Source organism: Anomaloglossus baeobatrachus, chromosome 6, assembly GCF_048569485.1.
Source record: "Anomaloglossus baeobatrachus isolate aAnoBae1 chromosome 6, aAnoBae1.hap1, whole genome shotgun sequence".
Classification (NCBI taxonomy): Eukaryota; Metazoa; Chordata; class Amphibia; order Anura; family Aromobatidae; genus Anomaloglossus; species Anomaloglossus baeobatrachus.
In genome coordinates, this window is record NC_134358.1 from 565,189,156 (window position 1) to 565,209,305 (window position 20,150).

General features: G+C 49.2%; 1 protein-coding gene across 1 annotated transcript in view; it reads left to right on the plus strand.

Moving 5' to 3' along the window:
• Nucleotides 1-20,150, plus strand: part of LOC142243985 (uncharacterized) — an 89,021-nt gene that overhangs the window by 24,917 nt on the left and 43,954 nt on the right. Inside the window, exons 2-3 of the mRNA XM_075316170.1 lie at nucleotides 3,753-5,006; nucleotides 17,261-17,359. Coding sequence (XP_075172285.1) covers nucleotides 3,753-5,006; nucleotides 17,261-17,359 — 1,353 coding nt within the window. The remainder of the gene's footprint in view (nucleotides 1-3,752; nucleotides 5,007-17,260; nucleotides 17,360-20,150) is intronic.

The window sequence follows — 20,150 nt, forward strand, 5'->3', positions numbered from 1 at the left end:
CACCATACCCTTGCCCGTCTTAATGAACACTTCGGCATTGTATATTCTTTAACGTCCCCATGACTGCAGCTGACCTGAATCTTCTTTCCTGGAATCAGGTAGACATCGAACATGGCCTTTACCGGAGTCACCAAGCTCTCCGAGTTTAACACTCTAGTCACACATTCTCCATTCACCTCCAAGAAACACACTTGTGCCCCTCATTGGAATGGTAGTCTATACTGCAGATCGGACTTGCGTAGCACAGAATGAACACTGTCGTCCCTGCGGGAAATGTCCTGAACCCTGACATTTCCCACGGGTTATGTCCCCAAGTGAGTCCATGAGCTCCACCACCGTCGCCCCCTTTAGACTTGGGACGCTCCGCCTCCTTTTGGGTAGCCACACTTTTGGGCCACCAACCCCTTTTGGGCAAACACCCCCTTTTTCAGCACCCCAGTATAGGGGGGGTACCTTCTGCGATCTCCCCAAGGAATTCTCAGGTACCAGGCCCATGTGGGCACTGGAGTCACAAGGTACTGCACAACCTGGTCCATTGCTGCCTCATCGAGACACTCTAACAGCTCCCACTGTTGCTGTCGCCGTACCTCATAGCACCTCCGACTGCTGGTCCCCTGCTGCCGCTGGTGTTCCTTGTACTGTGGCTGGACCTCCTGGCACCTCCGGCTGCCGGTCCTCTGCTGCTGCACACTGACATGCACCAGGTACTTTAACAGCTCCTCCATTTTATCTGAGTGCCTTGCTCCACGCATGGCCACTGCTCAGCTCCAGGAGTCTTCGTGGATCGCCGATCCACCGGCAACAGCTCCTTGTAGCTTGTGGCAAATTTTTGTCTACCCGTCGATCTACCGGCAACAGCATCTTGTAGAGTGTAGCGAATTTTCGTGCAACAGCATCTTGTAGAGTGTAGCGAATTTTCGTGGTCCCCCGAACCACCGCAAACACCACTCTGTAACTACATGTGCTTCCTGGAATGCTGCCCCCACTCTAGCACCAAATGTGATTGAGTTAGCTTGTGTAGTGCCCCACGGGGCAGGCGGTTAACCTACTTGTTACCGGGTATTCGACTGTCACAGTCACGGGCGGCCTAGCTCGGCTCCATTGCCCCGAAGCGTACAAAATATGGCGGGGGTGAGATGATGGGGGTAGTAGTGAGGTGAATGTCATGACGCCACCTGTCGTATGCGGCCAGGGAATTGGCCACCGCTACTGTCGCTGTCCTCCGGGGCAGATGGTAGTAGCAGCTATGGATGGTATCGCTCCCCACAGGTGGAGCGGGCCCCGGGGAGGATGATGAGAGGAGTAGTAATGGCGGGCGCCTAGACGCGGAGCGGCGGTGTCGGTAATTAAGAGAAAGAGTCTATGACTGCGGTTCCAGGTTGTTTACTCACTCTTTGTGCTGTGCCGATGACCCGGGTAATGCCGGTCACTTGATGTGATGGGATCCGTCGAACCTGAATCCTTTTAGAGATCAGTCCTGTGTGGTGTTCGGTGGGTTCCCTTCTTGTAACGCCTGTCTGTGGATCCCCTGGCTTGAAGCTACTTGGGGACCCTGGTTTTCACGAGTAGAACTCTTGTCCCTATCTGCAGGTGCCGCGGTTCTGATATGGGGTCTGGTATCATCCTAGGCTCTGGATCCTCTCTGGAACTGTGCTTTAGGGCGCTGTGTGACCAGGGAAGCTTGAAACTTTCCCTGTCCAGGCAGATTCTGGAAAATCACTGTGGAGTACGATCTTCCCTAGGGTCCTGCCGCCCTGTGTGGCGCCGGTTCCGATACCCTCTCCCCACGTCAACCGTGTAAACTCTCCTTTCTCCTACCAGAGCACCCGTGAGACACGTCTGCTCCTTTCCTCTCCTGCTAGCGAACTATCTACCTGTTGTGTAGGCTGCTGACTCCCCCTGCTGGCTGCACCTCCACCCTCCCAGGTCCTAAGCTAGTGGGACTGGGGCCCCTGTGTGAGGGCATCCTGTAAATGCCACTCTGTAGGCAACCCCTTTATTACCCTACCCTAGTCCAGTCCCCAGTGGGAACAGGGCAACCTTGTGTGTATTTGTGTGTGTCATGTGGTGAAACTGGGACTGACCTCCTCAGGATCCAGGTTTAGCATTACACCCAAATTTGGGTGCATTACTCTGTGGCGACTGAAGCCTCAGGGGCGCGACACTTGCGGTTGAGGTAGCACACAGGAACGCTTCTTACTTAAAGGTTCAGTGGATTTATTCAACAACACATAAACTTCAGTCACATAATACAAAGCCTCTTCCCGATTCACAGAGCATAACACGGTTTTACAGTGCTTTTTATCGTGGTACCCCCACACAGGATTGATTACTACTTAGCAAGTATGCCAGTGGAGGTATCTCCTTCTGCACTCACTGACCCTAGTTAGTATGCACACCCCTCTCTAGAGGTACCTACCGGAGGTATCACAAACCTCCTTACACTGACCCTGGTCAGACAAAGCAAATCTCCTCTTCCTTCATAGGACCCCTTTGAGAGGCATCACAACCTCTATGCACAGTACCCATCAGGACAAGTGAATCCTCCCTTCTCCGAAGATTCCTTCCTGGAGGTATCACAGTTTCCCCACACTGGCCATGTGGCAAACAAACAGTCTCATGTTAACAGATAAGAAACACCCAACGATGGGGGTCATGTGGATAGCCAGACCTGCCCATCTCTCCAGCTATCTGTAAACCTGGCCCTAATACACTCTATCAATACTTGTGGCACTACAAGTACCAGAACAGACACCCAGGTCTGTGGTACATACCAGTCACCATGCTACAGTATGTATAGAGTGATTCCACTAGTAGAATAGTGAGTGCAGCTCTGGAGTATAATACAGGAGGTAACTCAGGATCAGTAATGTAATGTATGTACACAGTGACTGCACCAGCAGAATAGTGAGTGCAGCTCTGGAGTATAATACAGGAGGTAACTCAGGATCAGTAATGTAATGTATGTACACAGTGACTACACCAGCAGAATAGTGAGTGCAGCTCTGGGGTATAATGCAGGAGGTAACTCAGGATCAGTAATGTAATGTATGTACACAGTGACTGCACCAGCAGAATAGTGATGTCAGCTCTGGAGTATAATACAGGAGGTAACTCAGGATCAGTAATGTAATGTATGTACACAGTGACTACACCAGCAGAATAGTGAGTGCAGCTCTGGGGTATAATGCAGGAGGTAACTCAGGATCAGTAATGTAATGTATGTACACAGTGACTGCACCAGCAGAATAGTGATGTCAGCTCTGGAGTATAATACAGGAGGTAACTCAGGATCAGTAATGTAATGTATGTACACAGTGACTTCACCAGCAGAATAGTGAGTGCAGCTCTGGAGGATAATACAGGATGTAACTCAGGATCGGTAATGTAATGTATGTACACAGTGACTGCACCAGCAGAATAGTGAGCGCAGCTCTGGAGTATAATACAGGAGGTAACTCAGGATCAGTAATGTAATATATGTACACAGTGACTGCACCAGCAGAATAGTGAGTGCAGCTCTGGAGTAAAATACAGGAGGTAACTCAGGATCAGTAATGTATGTACATAGTGACTGCACCAGCAGAATAGTGAGTGCAGCTCTGGACTATAATACATAATATTACTAAGGACAGTATGTCTTTGCATAAACTGCTTTTATGGAGAATGAGATGTTGATTTTGGTGTTAGGAAATGGAGAATATATTTCTAATGGTTTAGACGGCTCCATGATTTCTTTGCTTCTGTTGCAGGGACACACTGGGATAACTTTACTACAGGATCAGAGCAGGTCTACGTCACCAATGAAGGAACAAATGAAACCCTCAGCACCACCCTAGAGACGATCAGGGTTAATGTTACTTCAGAACTGGACTTGTTCAACATCACCAACAGCGAAACATCCAGAAGTCCCGATATTACTCTAGAAACATCCTGGAGTAATTTTACTGCGAGACCAGACCAGGTCTTTATTACCAGTAAAGAAACCCCAGACATTACTCTAGAGATATCTCCCAGTAATGTCACCTTTATCTCACAGGACACATCTGGAACGCCCAACTCTACCTTTGAGTCCTACCTTAATAATAGTCCTACAGGACCAGACCTCAGCCACATCAGTGAGGAGACAACCACAGTCCCCAACACTTCCATACAATCAGACCCAGAACATGTTACTTCAGAATCACATCTGACCAACGTCGTTGAGGAGACAACCAGAAGCCCCAACACTTCTCTACAATCAGAGCTAGAACATGTTACTTCAGAATCACACCTGACCGTCATCGAGGAGACAACCAGAAGCCCCAACACTTCTCTACAATCAGAGCTAGAACATGTTACTTCAGAATCACACCTGACCGTCATCGAGGAGACATCAGGAATCCCCAACACTTCCATACAATCAGAGCCAGAACATGTTACTTCAGAATCCCACCTGACCGTCATCGAGGAGACATCAGGAATCCCCAACACTTCCATACAATCAGAGCCAGAACATGTTACTTCAGAATCCCACCAGACCAACGTCATTGAGGAGACATCAGGAATACCCAACACTTCTCTACCATCAGAGCCAGAAAGTGTTACTTCAGAATCACACCTCACTTATGGATCAGATCTGGGCTACATCACTAAGGAGACATCTACAACCCTCAACAATACTCCAGAGAATTATCCAAGTAATGTTACTTCAGGACCACACTGGACCCATATCACTCCGTACACATCTGGAACATCTACCTCCACCTTAGAGGCATTCCCAAATAATGCTACAAGACCAGACGTGAGCTACACCAGTGAGGAGACATCTAGAACCCCCAACAATATTCTAGATTCCTTCTCCAATATTACTTCTGGATCAGACTTGACCTACATCAGAACCACCAACAGTACTTTAGAGCAATTGCAAAGCAATGTTACCACGGACCCCGGTCTAGTCTACCTCATCGAGGAGACCACAGGAACCTCTACCACCAGTCAAGAGACGGGCAAAACGTCTTATCCTGGTAAATATTCTACAGGGGTATCAGGAAGATGATTGTTGCTATATCGATACGGAGAGATCTTTCACAGTGACCGTCATATTATTTTTCTCATAAATCAATAGAAGACATGAAATAAGAAGCTTTGTAATAAATATTCTTCTTTCTCCTCCTGGACTAATATTTCACTCCCAATATTCTCAATTTATAGGTGAAATGGGTCTTCAGTTGATTCATGTGTTCCCCATTACTGAGATAGGAAATGGCAGTTGGTGCTTATAATGTTCTACGGAGAACTGTAACTGCCTTTTAAGGAGAACTTGCAGCTTATAGCTCCTCCCCCTCCTAGCCCCTCCCTCCTACTAGCTCCTCCCTCCTCCATACAAGTTTAAAAGCACTAACCGTCATTTCCTATCTCAGTAATGAATGGGAATATCTGTCTTCACTGAATACAGATCTTACAGATTTTATCCATGAATTTAGAGTGGAAGTTCAGGCCAGGAGAAGAAAGAAGCAGATTTCTCTGAAAACAGATATTACAAGGTTACTTGTATAAAGAGGACAATGAAGGTTACTCTTTAATTATTACATACAGGGGGGTGAAATAAGTATTGAACACGGCACCAATTTTCTAAGTAAATATATTTTTAAAGTGTCTCTCCAGTAAAGGAGACAAACTCTAGCACAGCGCCACCTATTGGAAGTAGCGATCCTAAAAGTCACAAGTGGATTTTCGACAATCCTTTGCAATATGACTCAGGATATATAAGCCAGATCAGAATCCCAATTTGCAGACACGGTGTTTCGGGGTGCTTGCCCCTCGTCAGTGCAAAGTATGGGGGTGTCTGATCTGGCTCATGAGAAAGCTATGTGGGGACCACGGGGGAACACTATTCTCCTTAAGGAGACTTTGCAAGCCAGTCTGGCTGCCAGGTAAGGGGACTTATAGCTGCAATGCCCCTCTGGGAAATATTCAAATTGTCTCTCCAGTAAAGGAGACAAACTCTAGCACAGCGCCACCTATTGGAAGTAGCGATCCTAAAAGTCACAAGTGGATTTTCGACAATCCTTTGCAATATGACTCAGGATATATAAGCCAGATCAGAATCCCAATTTGCAGACACGGTGTTTCGGGGTGCTTGCCCCTCGTCAGTGCAAAGAATGGGGGTGTCTGATCTGGCTCATGAGAAAGCTATGTGGGGACCACGGGGGAACACTATTCTCCTTAAGGAGACTTTGCAAGCCAGTCTGGCTGCCAGGTAAGGGGACTTATAGCTGCAATGCCCCTCTGGGAAATATTCAAATTGTCTCTCCAGTAAAGGAGACAAACTCTAGCACAGCGCCACCTATTGGAAGTAGCGATCCTAAAAGTCACAAGTGGATTTTCGACAATCCTTTGCAATATGACTCAGGATATATAAGCCAGATCAGAATCCCAATTTGCAGACACGGTGTTTCGGGGTGCTTGCCCCTCGTCAGTGCAAAGTATGGGGGTGTCTGATCTGGCTCATGAGAAAGCTATGTGGGGACCACGGGGGAACACTATTCTCCTTAAGGAGACTTTGCAAGCCAGTCTGGCTGCCAGGTAAGGGGACTTATAGCTGCAATGCACCTGGCAGCCAGACTGGCTTGCAAAGTCTCCTTAAGGAGAATAGTGTTCCCCCGTGGTCCCCACATAGCTTTCTCATGAGCCAGATCAGACACCCCCATACTTTGCACTGACGAGGGGCAAGCACCCCGAAACACCGTGTCTGCAAATTGGGATTCTGATCTGGCTTATATATCCTGAGTCATATTGCAAAGGATTGTCAAAAATCCACTTGTGACTTTTAGGATCGCTACTTCCAATAGGTGGCGCTGTGCTAGAGTTTGTCTCCTTTACTGGAGAGACAATTTGAATATTTCCCAGAGGGGCATTGCAGCTATAAGTCCCCTTACCTGGCAGCCAGACTGGCTTGCAAAGTCTCCTTAAGGAGAATAGTGTTCCCCCGTGGTCCCTATATTTTTAAAGGTGATATTGACATGTAATTGTCACTAGATGTCGGTTACAACCCATCCAGTCCACACAGGCAAAGAAACCAAACCATAGATGTCTATATTTATTTTAAAAGGTAGTTTTTATTAAGGTTTATAAAGCGTAACAATCATTCTAAACACAATGCAATCACATATTGTGTGAAACTTATCTAAGCCTGAGTTCACATGTCAAGTAATCATCTGTGAGAATGGATCTTAGCAGGAATCCGTTTTTGTTTTTTGCAGGATTTGTTTTTTTTTAACAGTGGAGTCTATGGAAAACAGATCTGTTAATGGATCGTTATTTATCTGTCATTTCAAACCGATCCAGTAAGAAAAAAAACGGATCCTTTACAAATTAATAGAAAAATGGATGACTAAAGAGCAGTTACAGGATCCGTTTTCCATAGACTCCAATGTGAAAAAAAATGGATCCTGCAAAAATAAGTTTTTTCAAAATGGACAAAAAAAGTTTTGATTCTACAATGTATCGCTGCTGGATCTGTTCTACTTGACATGTGAACTCAGCCTTAGGGGGCTTTCACACTGCGTCCCTCTCTTCGTTCAGTGGTTATGTTGTGGCTTCTATCCGAACCCACCGCAAAACGGCATTCAGATGTATGTACCGACAGGGCCATTGACTATAATGGTGCAGACGGAGTCATCGTGCGCTCTGTCGTGCACCATGTTCGGGAGTCCGAATTGAGTTAAAACAGTCCTCTCCTGCAATCAGATACTCCATTCTGCGCATATCAGAGATTTGGTGTAACGAGTCCTGATAAGAAGGTGGGTTGATCTGTTTCCAGTAGGGAGCGTTGCACGTTCTCAGGTTAGTATACGCAGTAGTCATTTAGGTGACCTCTTCCCCATCCCTCTTGATTTTGAGAAGATAGACCACAGGATCCAGCCCATACTCTACTAAAAGTACCTTCCCTTTAAATCAAAGGGTTAACTGAACCCTAGAATCCAGCCAATGTAGAACAGGACCAAAAGATACGGGAAAAGCCACATCGCCAGCAGATATCCAATATGGAGATTAAGGTTATTGAGGCATCTATACCTTGGGTTGACTCTCTTTATAGGGAGCGCCTATAGAGGTTGTGGCCGCCTTGTCCTTGCCGGCACTGGGCAGACGGCTCTCTTCCAAGGAATGACTCCCACTTGACCATATAGGAGGGTTTTCAGAGAGACCATCCGAGGGGAGTTTATTATCCTATAAATATCTGAAATCAGCCCCCCGGTTGAGCCCTCCTACATAACTTCTCAAGTTCAGTTGGCCAAGAGACCCCCATTGATCCATAAAGCGATAGCACTAAGTGCTTAATCTGCATAAATTGGTGGAAGAATTCGCAGTTGGTTATGGAGAAGAAGTTATCTGAAGAGTCCAGTGGTCACCATCGCTGACTCCATACTACTAGGGACTGAAGGTTGGTAACTGAAAGATCATTGGAGCACTAAGAGAAGCTGAACCAAAGGTTTCATAGATGAGAGAAAACGCCAAAAGAGGAGAAGATGTCTCAATAGGTGGACCTGACCGTAGAAGGGAGTTCAAGCCTACAGGAGCCAAGCCCAACTTTTCTATCTCTGTCCATTTATTATATGCCCGTAATGATGCCCATGATGGGATCCTTCCTAAGTAGGCCCCCAGGGATATTTAATGATGTCCAGGACCGACCCTCGTAGTCTATGAGTAGCGAGGATTTGTTTAGAGATTCGTTATCGTTTGTCGTTCCAAGTGGATCTCATTATACCGGCTTGAAGAGATTTAAGTTCCCCAAGTTTAAAGTCTCGAAGTAACAGATTAACTCAAGGAGGAGAGAAATTTTCACCGAGGCTATACGACCCACTGACAAAATTGTGAGGGGCATCCGGGTACCCTCTCCAGTTCTCTAAGTAAGGGGGGAAAGCTGCTGGTGAACAGATTGTTATAAGAGGAGGATAGGGTTACCCCCCGGAATTTAACAACCTCCATCTTCCACCTGACTCATAATTTGTTATTAGTTGCTCTAAAATGCTAGGGGGAAGATTCAGGGTTAGTGAGAGGTGCAAACAGAAAGGCCTGCAAATGTCGGCACTACCCGGTGTATATTGTGTCACTCACCGCAAGCCGATGAATCCCTGTCCAGGACCTCACATTCAGATGAGGGTGCTCCGCTTGTTGATCCCAGTGCAGGAGGAGAAATCACAAAATCCCAAAGAAGTAGTAACGCTCCTTATGTATGTAAAACTATGTGCCTTATTTCATCAAGTTCATAAAATAACAGCTGCGGTGATTACCATCATGCAGAGGAGGGAGAGGGATAAGGTGCAGGGAGCCGGACGATGGCTGTTTCATGCATGCAGGCGCTTCAACAGGTTCACCCAAAGTGTGACCTGCTGAGAGCTTTTAACCATCTGCTGATGCTTACGCCGATGCTGATGGTGATTATGATGGTGACGCCGACGTTGATGCTGATGCTTACTCTGATGCTGGTGCTGATAACGCTGATGCTGATGATGACGCTGGTGCTGATGATGACGCTGGTGCTGATGATGATGTTGATGCTGGTGCTGATAACGCTGATGCTGATGCAGACACTGGTGCTGATGATGACGCTGGTGCTGATGATGATGTTGATGCTGATGATGACGCTGATGCTGGTGCTGATAACGCTGATGCTGATGATGACGCTGGTGCTGATGATGACGTTGATGCTGATGATAACGCTGATGCTGATGATGACGCTGGTGCTGATGATGACGCTGGTGCTGATGATGATGTTGATGCTGATGCTTACTCTGATGCTGGTGCTGATAACGCTGATGCTGATGCTAACACTGGTGCTGATGATGATGCTGATGCAGACACTGGTGCTCATGATGATGCTGATGCTGACACTGGTGCTGATGATGATGCTGATGCAGACACTGGTGCTCATGATGATGCTGATGCTGACACTGGTGCTGATGATGATGCTGATGCAGACACTGGTGCTCATGATGATGCTGATGCTGACACTGGTGCTGATGATGATGCTGATGCTGACACTGGTGCTGATGATGAGGATTATGCTGACACTGGTGCTGATGATGATGATGATGTTGATTCTGATGATGCTGATGCTGACACTGGTGCTGATGATGATGTTGATGCTGATGCTTACTCTGATGCTGGTGCTGATAACGCTGATGCTGATGCTAACACTGGTGCTGATGATGATGCTGATGCAGACACTGGTGCTCATGATGATGCTGATGCTGACACTGGTGCTGATGATGATGCTGATGCTGACACTGGTGCTGATGATGACACTGATGCTGATTCTGACATTGGTTCTGATGATGACACTGATGCTGATTCTGACATTGGTTCTGATGATGACACTGATGCTGATTCTGACATTGGTTCTGATGATGACACTGATGCTGATTCTGACATTGGTTCTGATGATGACACTGATGCTGATTCTGACATTGGTTCTGATGATGACACTGATGCTGATTCTGACATTGGTTCTGATGATGACACTGATGCTGATTCTGACATTGGTTCTGATGATGACACTGATAATGATTCTGACATTGGTTCTGATGATGACACTGATGCTGATTCTGACATTGGTTCTGATGATGACACTGATGCTGATACTGATGATGATGCTGATGATGACACTGACGCTGATACTGATGATGATGCTGATGATGACACTGATGCTGATACTTAATGCTGATGATAACGCTGATACTGATGATGACACTGACGCTGATACTGATGATGATGCTGATTATGACGCTGATATTGCCACCGTCATTGATGCGGACACTGGTGCTGATGGTGATGATGATGCTGACACTGATGCTGGTGCTGATGGTTGTTTGAGTGGTCCTCTTTCCTTCCTCTAGCTGAATTTGTGATTAATAATCGTCATGAATCCACTGGGAATCACCATTTTTTGTGACTATAGTCGTCATCTCCAATTCTGTACGTTTCATGAGGAGCACTCATCAGAGGCACTTCAGGAGGAGCACTCGTCAGGGGCACTTCAGGAGGAGCACTCGTCAGGGGCACTTCAGGAGGAGCACTCGTCAGAGGCACTTCAGGAGGAGCACTCATCAGAGGCACTTCAGGAGCAGCACTCGTCAGGGGCACTTCAGGAGGAGCACTCGTCAGGGGCACTTCAGGAGGAGCACTCGTCAGGGGCACTTCAGGAGGAGCACTCGTCAGGGGCACTTCAGGAGCAGCACTCGTCAGGGGCACTTCAGGAGGAGCACTCGTCAGGGGCACTTCAGGAGGAGCACTCATCAGAGGCACTTCAGGAGGAGCACTCGTCAGGGGCACTTCAGGAGTAGCACTCGTCAGGGGCACTTCAGGAGTAGCACTCGTCAGGGGCACTTTAGGAGGAGCACTCGTCAGGGGCACTTCAGGAGGAGCACTCATCAGGGGCACTTCAGGAGGAGCACTCGTCAGGGGCACTTCCGGAGCAGCACTCGTCAGGGGCACTTCAGGAGGAGCACTCGTCAGGGGCACTTCAGGAGCAGCACTCGTCAGGGGCACTTCAGGAGGAGCACTCGTCAGGGGCACTTCAGGAGGAGCACTCGTCAGGGGCACTTCAGGAGGAGCACTCGTCAGGGGCACTTCAGGAGGAGCACTCGTCAGGGGCACTTCAGGGGGAGCACTCGTCAGGGGCACTTCAGGAGGAGCACTCGTCAGGGGCACTTCAGGAGGAGCACTCGTCAGGGGCACTTCAGGGGGAGCACTCGTCAAGGGCACTTCAGGAGGAGCACTCGTCAGGGGCACTTCAGGAGGAGCACTCGTCAGGGGCACTTCAGGAGTAGCACTCGTCAGGGGCACTTCAGGAGCAGCACTCGTCAGGGGCACTTTAGGAGGAGCACTCGTCAGGGGCACTTCAGGAGGAGCACTCGTCAGGGGCACTTCAGGAGGAGCACTCATCAGAGGCACTTCAGGAGGAGCACTCGTCAGGGGCACTTCAGGAGGAGCACTCGTCAGGGGCACTTCAGGAGGAGCACTCGTCAGGGGCACTTCAGGAGGAGCACTCGTCAGGGGCACTTCAGGAGGAGCACTCGTCAGGGGCACTTCAGGAGGAGCACTCGTCAGGGGCACTTCAGGAGGAGCACTCGTCAGGGGCACTTCAGGAGGAGCACTCGTCAGGGGCACTTCAGGAGGAGCACTCGTCAGGGGCACTTCAGGAGGAGCACTCGTCAGGGGCACTTCAGGAGGAGCACTCGTCAGGGGCACTTCAGGAGGAGCACTCGTCAGGGGCACTTCAGGAGGAGCACTCGTCAGGGGCACTTCAGGAGGAGCACTCGTCAGGGGCACTTCAGGAGGAGCACTCGTCAGGGGCACTTCAGGAGGAGCACTCGTCAGAGGCACTTCAGGAGGAGCACTCGTCAGAGGCACTTCAGGAGGAGCACTCGTCAGGGGCACTTCAGGAGGAGCACTCGTCAGGGGCACTTCAGGAGGAGCACTCGTCAGGGGCACTTCAGGAGGAGCACTCGTCAGGGGCACTTCAGGAGGAGCACTCGTCAGGGGCACTTCAGGAGGAGCACTCGTCAGGGGCACTTCAGGAGGAGCACTCGTCAGGGGCACTTCAGGAGGAGCACTCGTCAGGGGCACTTCAGGAGGAGCACTCGTCAGGGGCACTTCAGGAGGAGCACTCGTCAGAGGCACTTCAGGAGGAGCACTCGTCAGAGGCACTTCAGGAGGAGCACTCGTCAGGGGCACTTCAGGAGGAGCACTCGTCAGGGGCACTTCAGGAGGAGCACTCGTCAGGGGCACTTCAGGAGCAGCACTCGTCAGGGGCACTTCAGGAGGAGCACTCGTCAGGGGCACTTCAGGAGGAGCACTCGTCAGGGGCACTTCAGGAGGAGCACTCGTCAGGGGCACTTCAGGAGCAGCACTCGTCAGGGGCACTTCAGGAGGAGCACTCGTCAGGGGCACTTCAGGAGGAGCACTCATCAGAGGCACTTCAGGAGGAGCACTCGTCAGGGGCACTTCAGGAGTAGCACTCGTCAGGGGCACTTCAGGAGCAGCACTCGTCAGGGGCACTTTAGGAGGAGCACTCGTCAGGGGCACTTCAGGAGGAGCACTCGTCAGGGGCACTTCAGGAGGAGCACTCATCAGGGGCACTTCAGGGGGAGCACTCGTCAGGGGCACTTCAGGGGGAGCACTCGTCAGGGGCACTTCAGGAGGAGCACTCGTCAGGGGCACTTCAGGAGGAGCACTCGTCAGGGGCACTTCAGGAGGAGCACTCGTCAGGGGCACTTCAGGAGCAGCACTCATCAGGGGCACTTCGGGAGGAGTTATTTGTTTCATCTTTATCATCTACATGGGAGAAGGTTCAGCAATATTTGTGTACCGCCCCGCGCTCGGCTGTAGCCGAGCTGCTCGGATCCGGGCTCGTTTGTCGGTGGCTCGAGCGCCTCCGGACTGGGGGTCACTTTGCTCTGCAAGGGGCTGGCACTTTGAAGGGGGTGTAGGGTTACGGCCGAGGCTGGGGTTTTTGTTGTAAGAGTTCGTGATGCCACCCACGGGTTGTGGTGAATGTAGGCACCACCGCTGCTGTTTACTAGGCACCCCGGGGGAGATGCTGTGCAGCTTTGGTGTTAACCCCTCCGTGGGCGGGGGTGATGGCCCCGGGACCCGTTTGGTGTATTATGTCGGTGCTTGGCGATGCGCGGCCCGAGGGCACAGTTGTACTCACTATTACAGATGCACAGAGTCACTGGTAAACCAAAATGATGGTGGTCGGTGCCCGCAGCCGGCTGCGTCTGGTCCCCCACTCGGGTTGGTGGTCTCTGCCTTTCTCCTGCACCTTCTGTGTAGCTGTGCACAGCCCGTGCTTCAGCAACGGGAGTCCCGCTCCCCGGCGTTGTGTGTCGGGAGAGCCCGTTTGCCCACTGACGCTGGCCTTTTGGATCTCTTAGCCTGAGCGGTGGCATTTATCCCCTTTTGGTGGGCTGTTGTTTTCAGTCGGGACTTGGGTGGGAAAGGACCTAAAGTCCAGACCTCAATCAGTTAATTAATGGGGTCCGGTAGTTTTGGGACCGCGTTTCAGGGTCTGAGTACCCCCTCTGTGCTCTGGCTTCCAGTCGGTTCCTCCGGTTCGGTTCCGGCGGGCCACTACCCTGTCCCTTACAGTTCCACCGAGCCGTCTTCCCGGATCCTGCAGGCTGAGGCCACCGTCTGCCTCCTAGCCAGAGGTGACTGGGCTCCGACCCCGACACCTAGAGTTAGACTGCGGCAGACCTGGGCACAGCCTACCTCTGCACTTGAACTTCACTCCTCTCTACTTCCCCTCCAAAACTCATCTAACTGACTTTTCCTGCCTCAGGACCTGTGAACTCCTCAGTGGGCATGGCCAACTGCCTGGCTCCGCCCCCTGGTGTGAACATCAAATCCTGAGGGAGGTGACTAGGGTTTTAAGGGTGGCTGATGACACCTTTTTGGGGGACGGGTGTTTGTGCAAGGGCCTACCTGTGACTACCTGGCTAGTCCAGGGCGTCACATTTGCATGACATGGGTTCTCACTATAAATGTGCGGCTGACTGTAGACGTGTGCTGGTCCGGACCTGTGTGTGGGGGATCTGGTGTGATCACCTACCAAGAACATTAAACTCAGAATACCTGTATTGAAGTCAGCGGGTTTATTGGTCTGTACATTACTGTGGTCATTAATCCTGTTGCTTTCCACCTGGCACTTTCGGCATCATTCAAAATCCATAATTTTTTTCACACATCTTTGTTAAAAAAGTAAGTGGCTTTTGGAACCTCTCTTCTCTTTACCTCCACCTAAGGTCCTAGTTGATGGATCATTAGAGTTTCAGGTTTCAAAAATGTTGATTCCCAATTTGTGCGGTGTTTTTGTAGAATTTGGCAGCTTCGCCCAGCGGAAGCAACGCAGGTACTTTTGGCACCATCCGTCATCCATTCAAGTCTATGGGAAACAGCGGAATCCGTTAACGGATTCCGCTGTTTTCCAAAAGGGCGGATGGCGCCAAAAGAGAAACAACGCAAGTGTGAAAGTACCCTTATGGTCCTGAGGAGAGGACTTGTGCACAAGCTTCTGATTCCATGCTGAGCCTCTGGTTAGGAGTTTTCACCATATCCATCCAGAAAAGAACGGGTCCTGATTGTCTTGCCTTGGATCTGATCCGGCAGCCTCCTGTGCTCGGGTCTGTTTCCCTCTCCACTGAGTGATAGATTCGGTCGCTGTCCTGGTTCTGAACACTTTGTCTCTGTGTGCACACTTTGGGTGTTCATTGCCTTTCTGCCAACAAGTGTTTCCTATTCAGTAATTCAGTCTGCCCTATCACCCGGTGGGTATAACTATTTACAGCCTCCCAAGGCTTCCATTTTCAAAAGTGGACCCTCCTTGGAACTATACCCTGCTTGTCTTGTGTTTCTCCTGCCAGATTATGACTGTTGGTTTACCTTATTTTACTCTGCACCTTCTCCTGGATTCTTAAGGTGCTTTGTTGTGGAACTCTCAAAGCGAAGGTGCGAGTGGTCATCTGAGTCATCCAGTCGGGGTTGTTTCAGTCTCCGTGGGGGCATTTAGGGACTGCGCAGCTAGGACCTCCTGTCTGGCGGGTCAGGTGTAATAGTCTTAAGTAAGACCTTATTTTACATTATTTGCCCCCCGTGCACTTTACTGATAAAAACGTGATGAGTAGGAGGACTTCGTGGCTCATCCATCACTTTGTATTGAGTTTTATTCAGCTGAAGGCCTTATTATTTCAGATTCATCTTCTGATGAGACGGCCGGTCCGGTGATGTTAAGTAACAGCGTGACAGATCCCTCATCATAGATTGTACAATGTTCTGTCACAGGTGGGCTAGGCTAGCTTGGAGACCTGGGCTGGCCCTCAGACTGGGATACCTACGCTGACCCTCAACCTAGAGATACCCTTAAGGGTAGTGAGGTCTGGGCCCCCAGCGTGTTCCTGTCTCCTATTCACGCCCTGACCTAACCCCCGGGGGTGGGCAGGAGAAACTGAGATAACTCCCATCCCAAAAAGACACAGACAGGGGAAAGAACTGAAACGCATACACTCTGTAAATAACCATAAAAGGGAAGACAATAAAGGCACAGGGGGAAGTGAAATATAAGGGAGGAAGTAACGCTCACCAAGGGACACGTCCACACCACATTAGGCCTCTGTCACATGTCCGTGAAAATCACGCACGTTTTTCACGGACGTGTCAAAGGTGCATTTTGCCCTCCGTGTGCCATGTTTATGGCTCACATGTGTTCTCCGTGTGTTATCCGTGATAACACATGGAGATCGAGAACTTTCTACTCACTTGTCCCTGGCATTGCTGTCCGTGGTGCTATTCTTCGGTCTCCGGTCCTGCCGACTCCGCGCTGCTACTGCTGCTTCCGGCCACAGTGAAGTGAATATGCAATGAGCATAATGAGCGGTGGTCGGAAGCAAGTGACAGAAGCGGCAGAGACGGCAGGGCTGGAGAAGGTGAGTAAAGTTTTGTTTTTTTTCTAGCAGACTTGTGTTTTCTCCGGTGCGTGTCACACGGAACACATCCGTGTGGTCCGTTTGCGGTCCGTGTGACCCGTTTGCGTTCCGTGTGACATCCATGATGCCAGAGAAAAACGGACATATCTACGTGTGGAGCACACGGGCACACGTATGCTCCACATGTACACACGGTCCATGGCATTGATTTTAATGGGTCTACGTGTGCCCGTGTCTCCGGAACGTGAGGAAACGGACCAAACATGTACCGGAGGCACAGACATGTGAAGGAGGCCTTAGCAACAGTTTGCAGGTCACCAAAGAGGATCGCCAAGGGCAGATGCTATCTTCGGCAATCTCTTAACAAACTCCCCAGCCTTAAATAGGGAGAAACCAGCTGTGGATGGTAATCAGCAACCTGACTCTCAGCAGAGTCGCACACTGCTCTATAAAGGATTAACTCCTACACGGCAGTAAGCAGTGGACACAACTCAGCCGACGCCCGGCAGAGCTGAGCATTAAAGAGAAACCAGGTTACATGTCGGACTCTACAATGTGAACAGGGTCTGATGCCGTTGCTATAATCCGCAAGTGCGGATGCGGACAACACATTACACAATACCAGAACAGGGCCACCTGAAACAGGATCATAAGGTGTCATCCAACCCAAAATCCATCAGAGATAGTGTGCGTATAGGAGATTAGGAGGGGTAAAGAGTGCCAGATATCATAGATTGTGAGATTTATATGGATCGCTGCATTTTATTTTACATTATATCTTTACATTTTAGATGTTATTAATCCACTGGAGCCAATCGACAGCGTCACTGCGACACCCGCAACGTGGACCCCAAACTCGACTCTACCGACCGGAGGAACGCCCTTCATAAGTATGACACCTGTGCTATAATATTACTGCCAGACAGTGTTACCGCTGATTGGAGGTGTCAGTTGGGTTCCTGTTGCCCCATTTTACAATATTTATAGCTAATGAAGAAAAGCCAATAGCATTTACTACATGTAGAAGCGGAGACAGAGGCACTGATCGTTTGTTTAAGTAGTTGTCACGCTAGGTACGGGGAAGTACCAAGAGCACGGCGAAACGGAAGGGAAAACCTGTGTCTAAGGAAGGGGGAAATGATGACCCCTGACCAAGCCTACTGCTGGTCCCTGGCGTCCCTCACCACCATAGATCGGCTCAGTGCATAGGTATGGAACCTGATACCTGGCCCCATGTATCCCTAGTGCTGGGCCCTAAATAGGGAACGGATTGTATGAGGTCTTTGTCAACCCCACTAAACACTATAGACGACACAGAGGACACACAGGGGGAATACTTATCCACAGATGACTCAGGTAGAAGTTCAGGAAAGTTTTCAGCATCTATACCACAGAGGAGTACAAGCCACCTGCTTGCACCCAGGGCTTAAATAAACCGAAGAATATCACCAGCACAGTCCAAAGGAAGGAAGGGGTATATAAGAACCAAGAGAATACTGATGATCAGCAGCTGGGGGAAGGTGAGCTCCTGCTGGGTCCAAAAGGGGGAGAGATGAATCCAGCAGGGAAGCTACCTATACCAATGAATACTGACAGCAGGAACAATGGAAAGTCAGGGAGCATTCTGCGCAGCCACACACTGTGACCTTCTATGGCCATAAACCACATGACTGTCTGTTACCCGTGACAGTAACTTTACTCTTTTGACTGGTTTTAATCGTTGCTGTTTTTTGCATGAATCTCTTTGATATAGCACACGCGGCTACATTTTGTGCAAATTAAAAAAATTACTTTATTTTTTGTATTTAAAAAACTTTGCAACTTTTTTAAAAAAGTTGCAAAGTTTTTTAAAGACAAAAAAATAAGGTACATTTTTTAAATTTTTTTTTTAAATATTTAAAATTTAAAAATATTTAAAAAAAATAGTTTTGATTGAGTTGCAAAAAATGTCACAAAAATTGCCTAAAAATAACAGTTGAGGATACATAAAATCTATTCGAGGGGGGAGAATAGAGCACATTTACCAATCAAGTTTGCAACTTTTTTTAAAAATTGTTTTGATTTTTTTGCAAAATATGGCACAAAAATTGCCTAAAAATAAAATTTGAGCATACATAAAGGAGGGGAGAATAGAGCACATTTACCCAATAAATTTGCGACTTTTTGAACATTCTTAAATGAAAAATCAGGAGAAAACATATAGAAAGCCTCAAATTTCACACCCAAAAAAGAGAAAAAAATGTGACTTAAAGGTGCAAGTGTAAAAATGAACATGGTGCAAAAAAAACAAATGTAAGACACAGAAAATAACACAAAAAAGCGCAAAAACAGAGCTGGATCAGCCCCATCATGCTCATCACAGGAGGAATGTATTGGTAGTATCTCTTCTATGGGGTGCAGGCCGTTCCCATTACTGTACTATTTATTTTTGGAGGAAACAGAATTTACTAGTTAGCAAATGTTCATATAGTTTTATCATCACTGCAAACCTGGAGATCTGTCGGTTGGAGACGGCTCATTCCACATCACATGGCTGGTTGGTGTAAACGGTTGGATTGTGAGGTGTAACCGCAGCGGAGGACGGGACTGCATGTGGTCAGCTGAGTCTCCTAAATGAGCAGTCATCCTTGTGATTCCCGACAGTAACAGCCTGTGTGGCACCCCAGGGTTGCCACAGTAACAACACAAAGGGTTAACTCCCCACACACAACACCAAGACCTCCTGGCCAGAAGGGGGAGACCAAGCTGCTTCCCTGGACATTCTGCTGGGGGGGAGGAAATGGTCAGAAGTAGTTTCAGTTTGGAAGTTCAGTGCAGAGCACTGAGGAGAAAGGATCTGTAGGTTGGAAGCTGGCTTTAGCTCACCTCAGGATCCACTGACCAATTCCAGGCCTAGCTGAGGGTCTGAGGAAAGGAGAAAGCGTACACAGAGGAACATTCCTGGGAGACAGAGCATTGCTGAGCTCATCCCAGTGGAGCACACAGAACGGATGCTGGATCCGAGACTGCAAGTTACATACTGCACAGTTACCACCAGAGAAGTGAAGATTCCAGATCTTTCACCTGTACCACAGACACAAGCAACAAGCGCAGAGTTCAGGAACATACTAGTAAGGACTCGAGTTGCCTGTCAGGTCGGTACCTAGGAGCAGAGCAGAAGCAGAGCCGGCTGCATAGTTCACGCAGCAGCAGGGCCACAGACACACAGTGCAGGCAAGGAAGCCAAAACGGCCCGGCTGGGTGGGAGAAACCCTGAACCCCTCACAGACTCCGTGGACAGTACTCTGCTGAATACCATCATCAGTAAAGGACAAAGAAACTGCAAAACCGTGAGTCTGCCTGTTTATTGTGCTCGTGTCCTGCACTCTCCCCATAGACTAACATACTGCCCCGGGGAAAAGGCTCTACCCGTGGGGAGCCGTCCCATCTCAAGCTGCCTTCCATCACCCCGGAGGTTCTGCAGCAGCGGTGGTCATCTCTGATCACATTCCACGGGTGGCGTCACGAACATAACCCCCCTTTTTATTGTGGAACCAGGGAGCACAGACCGGGTCACGACACCGTGATCCCCTTTCCAGAAGCGACCCCTTGGCCCGGTTCTGGGTATCCCCTTTACCCCTGGCGACACAACTTTGGCGTCACGAACAGGATGCGGACTGGACCCGGCTGCAACCCGGGTGA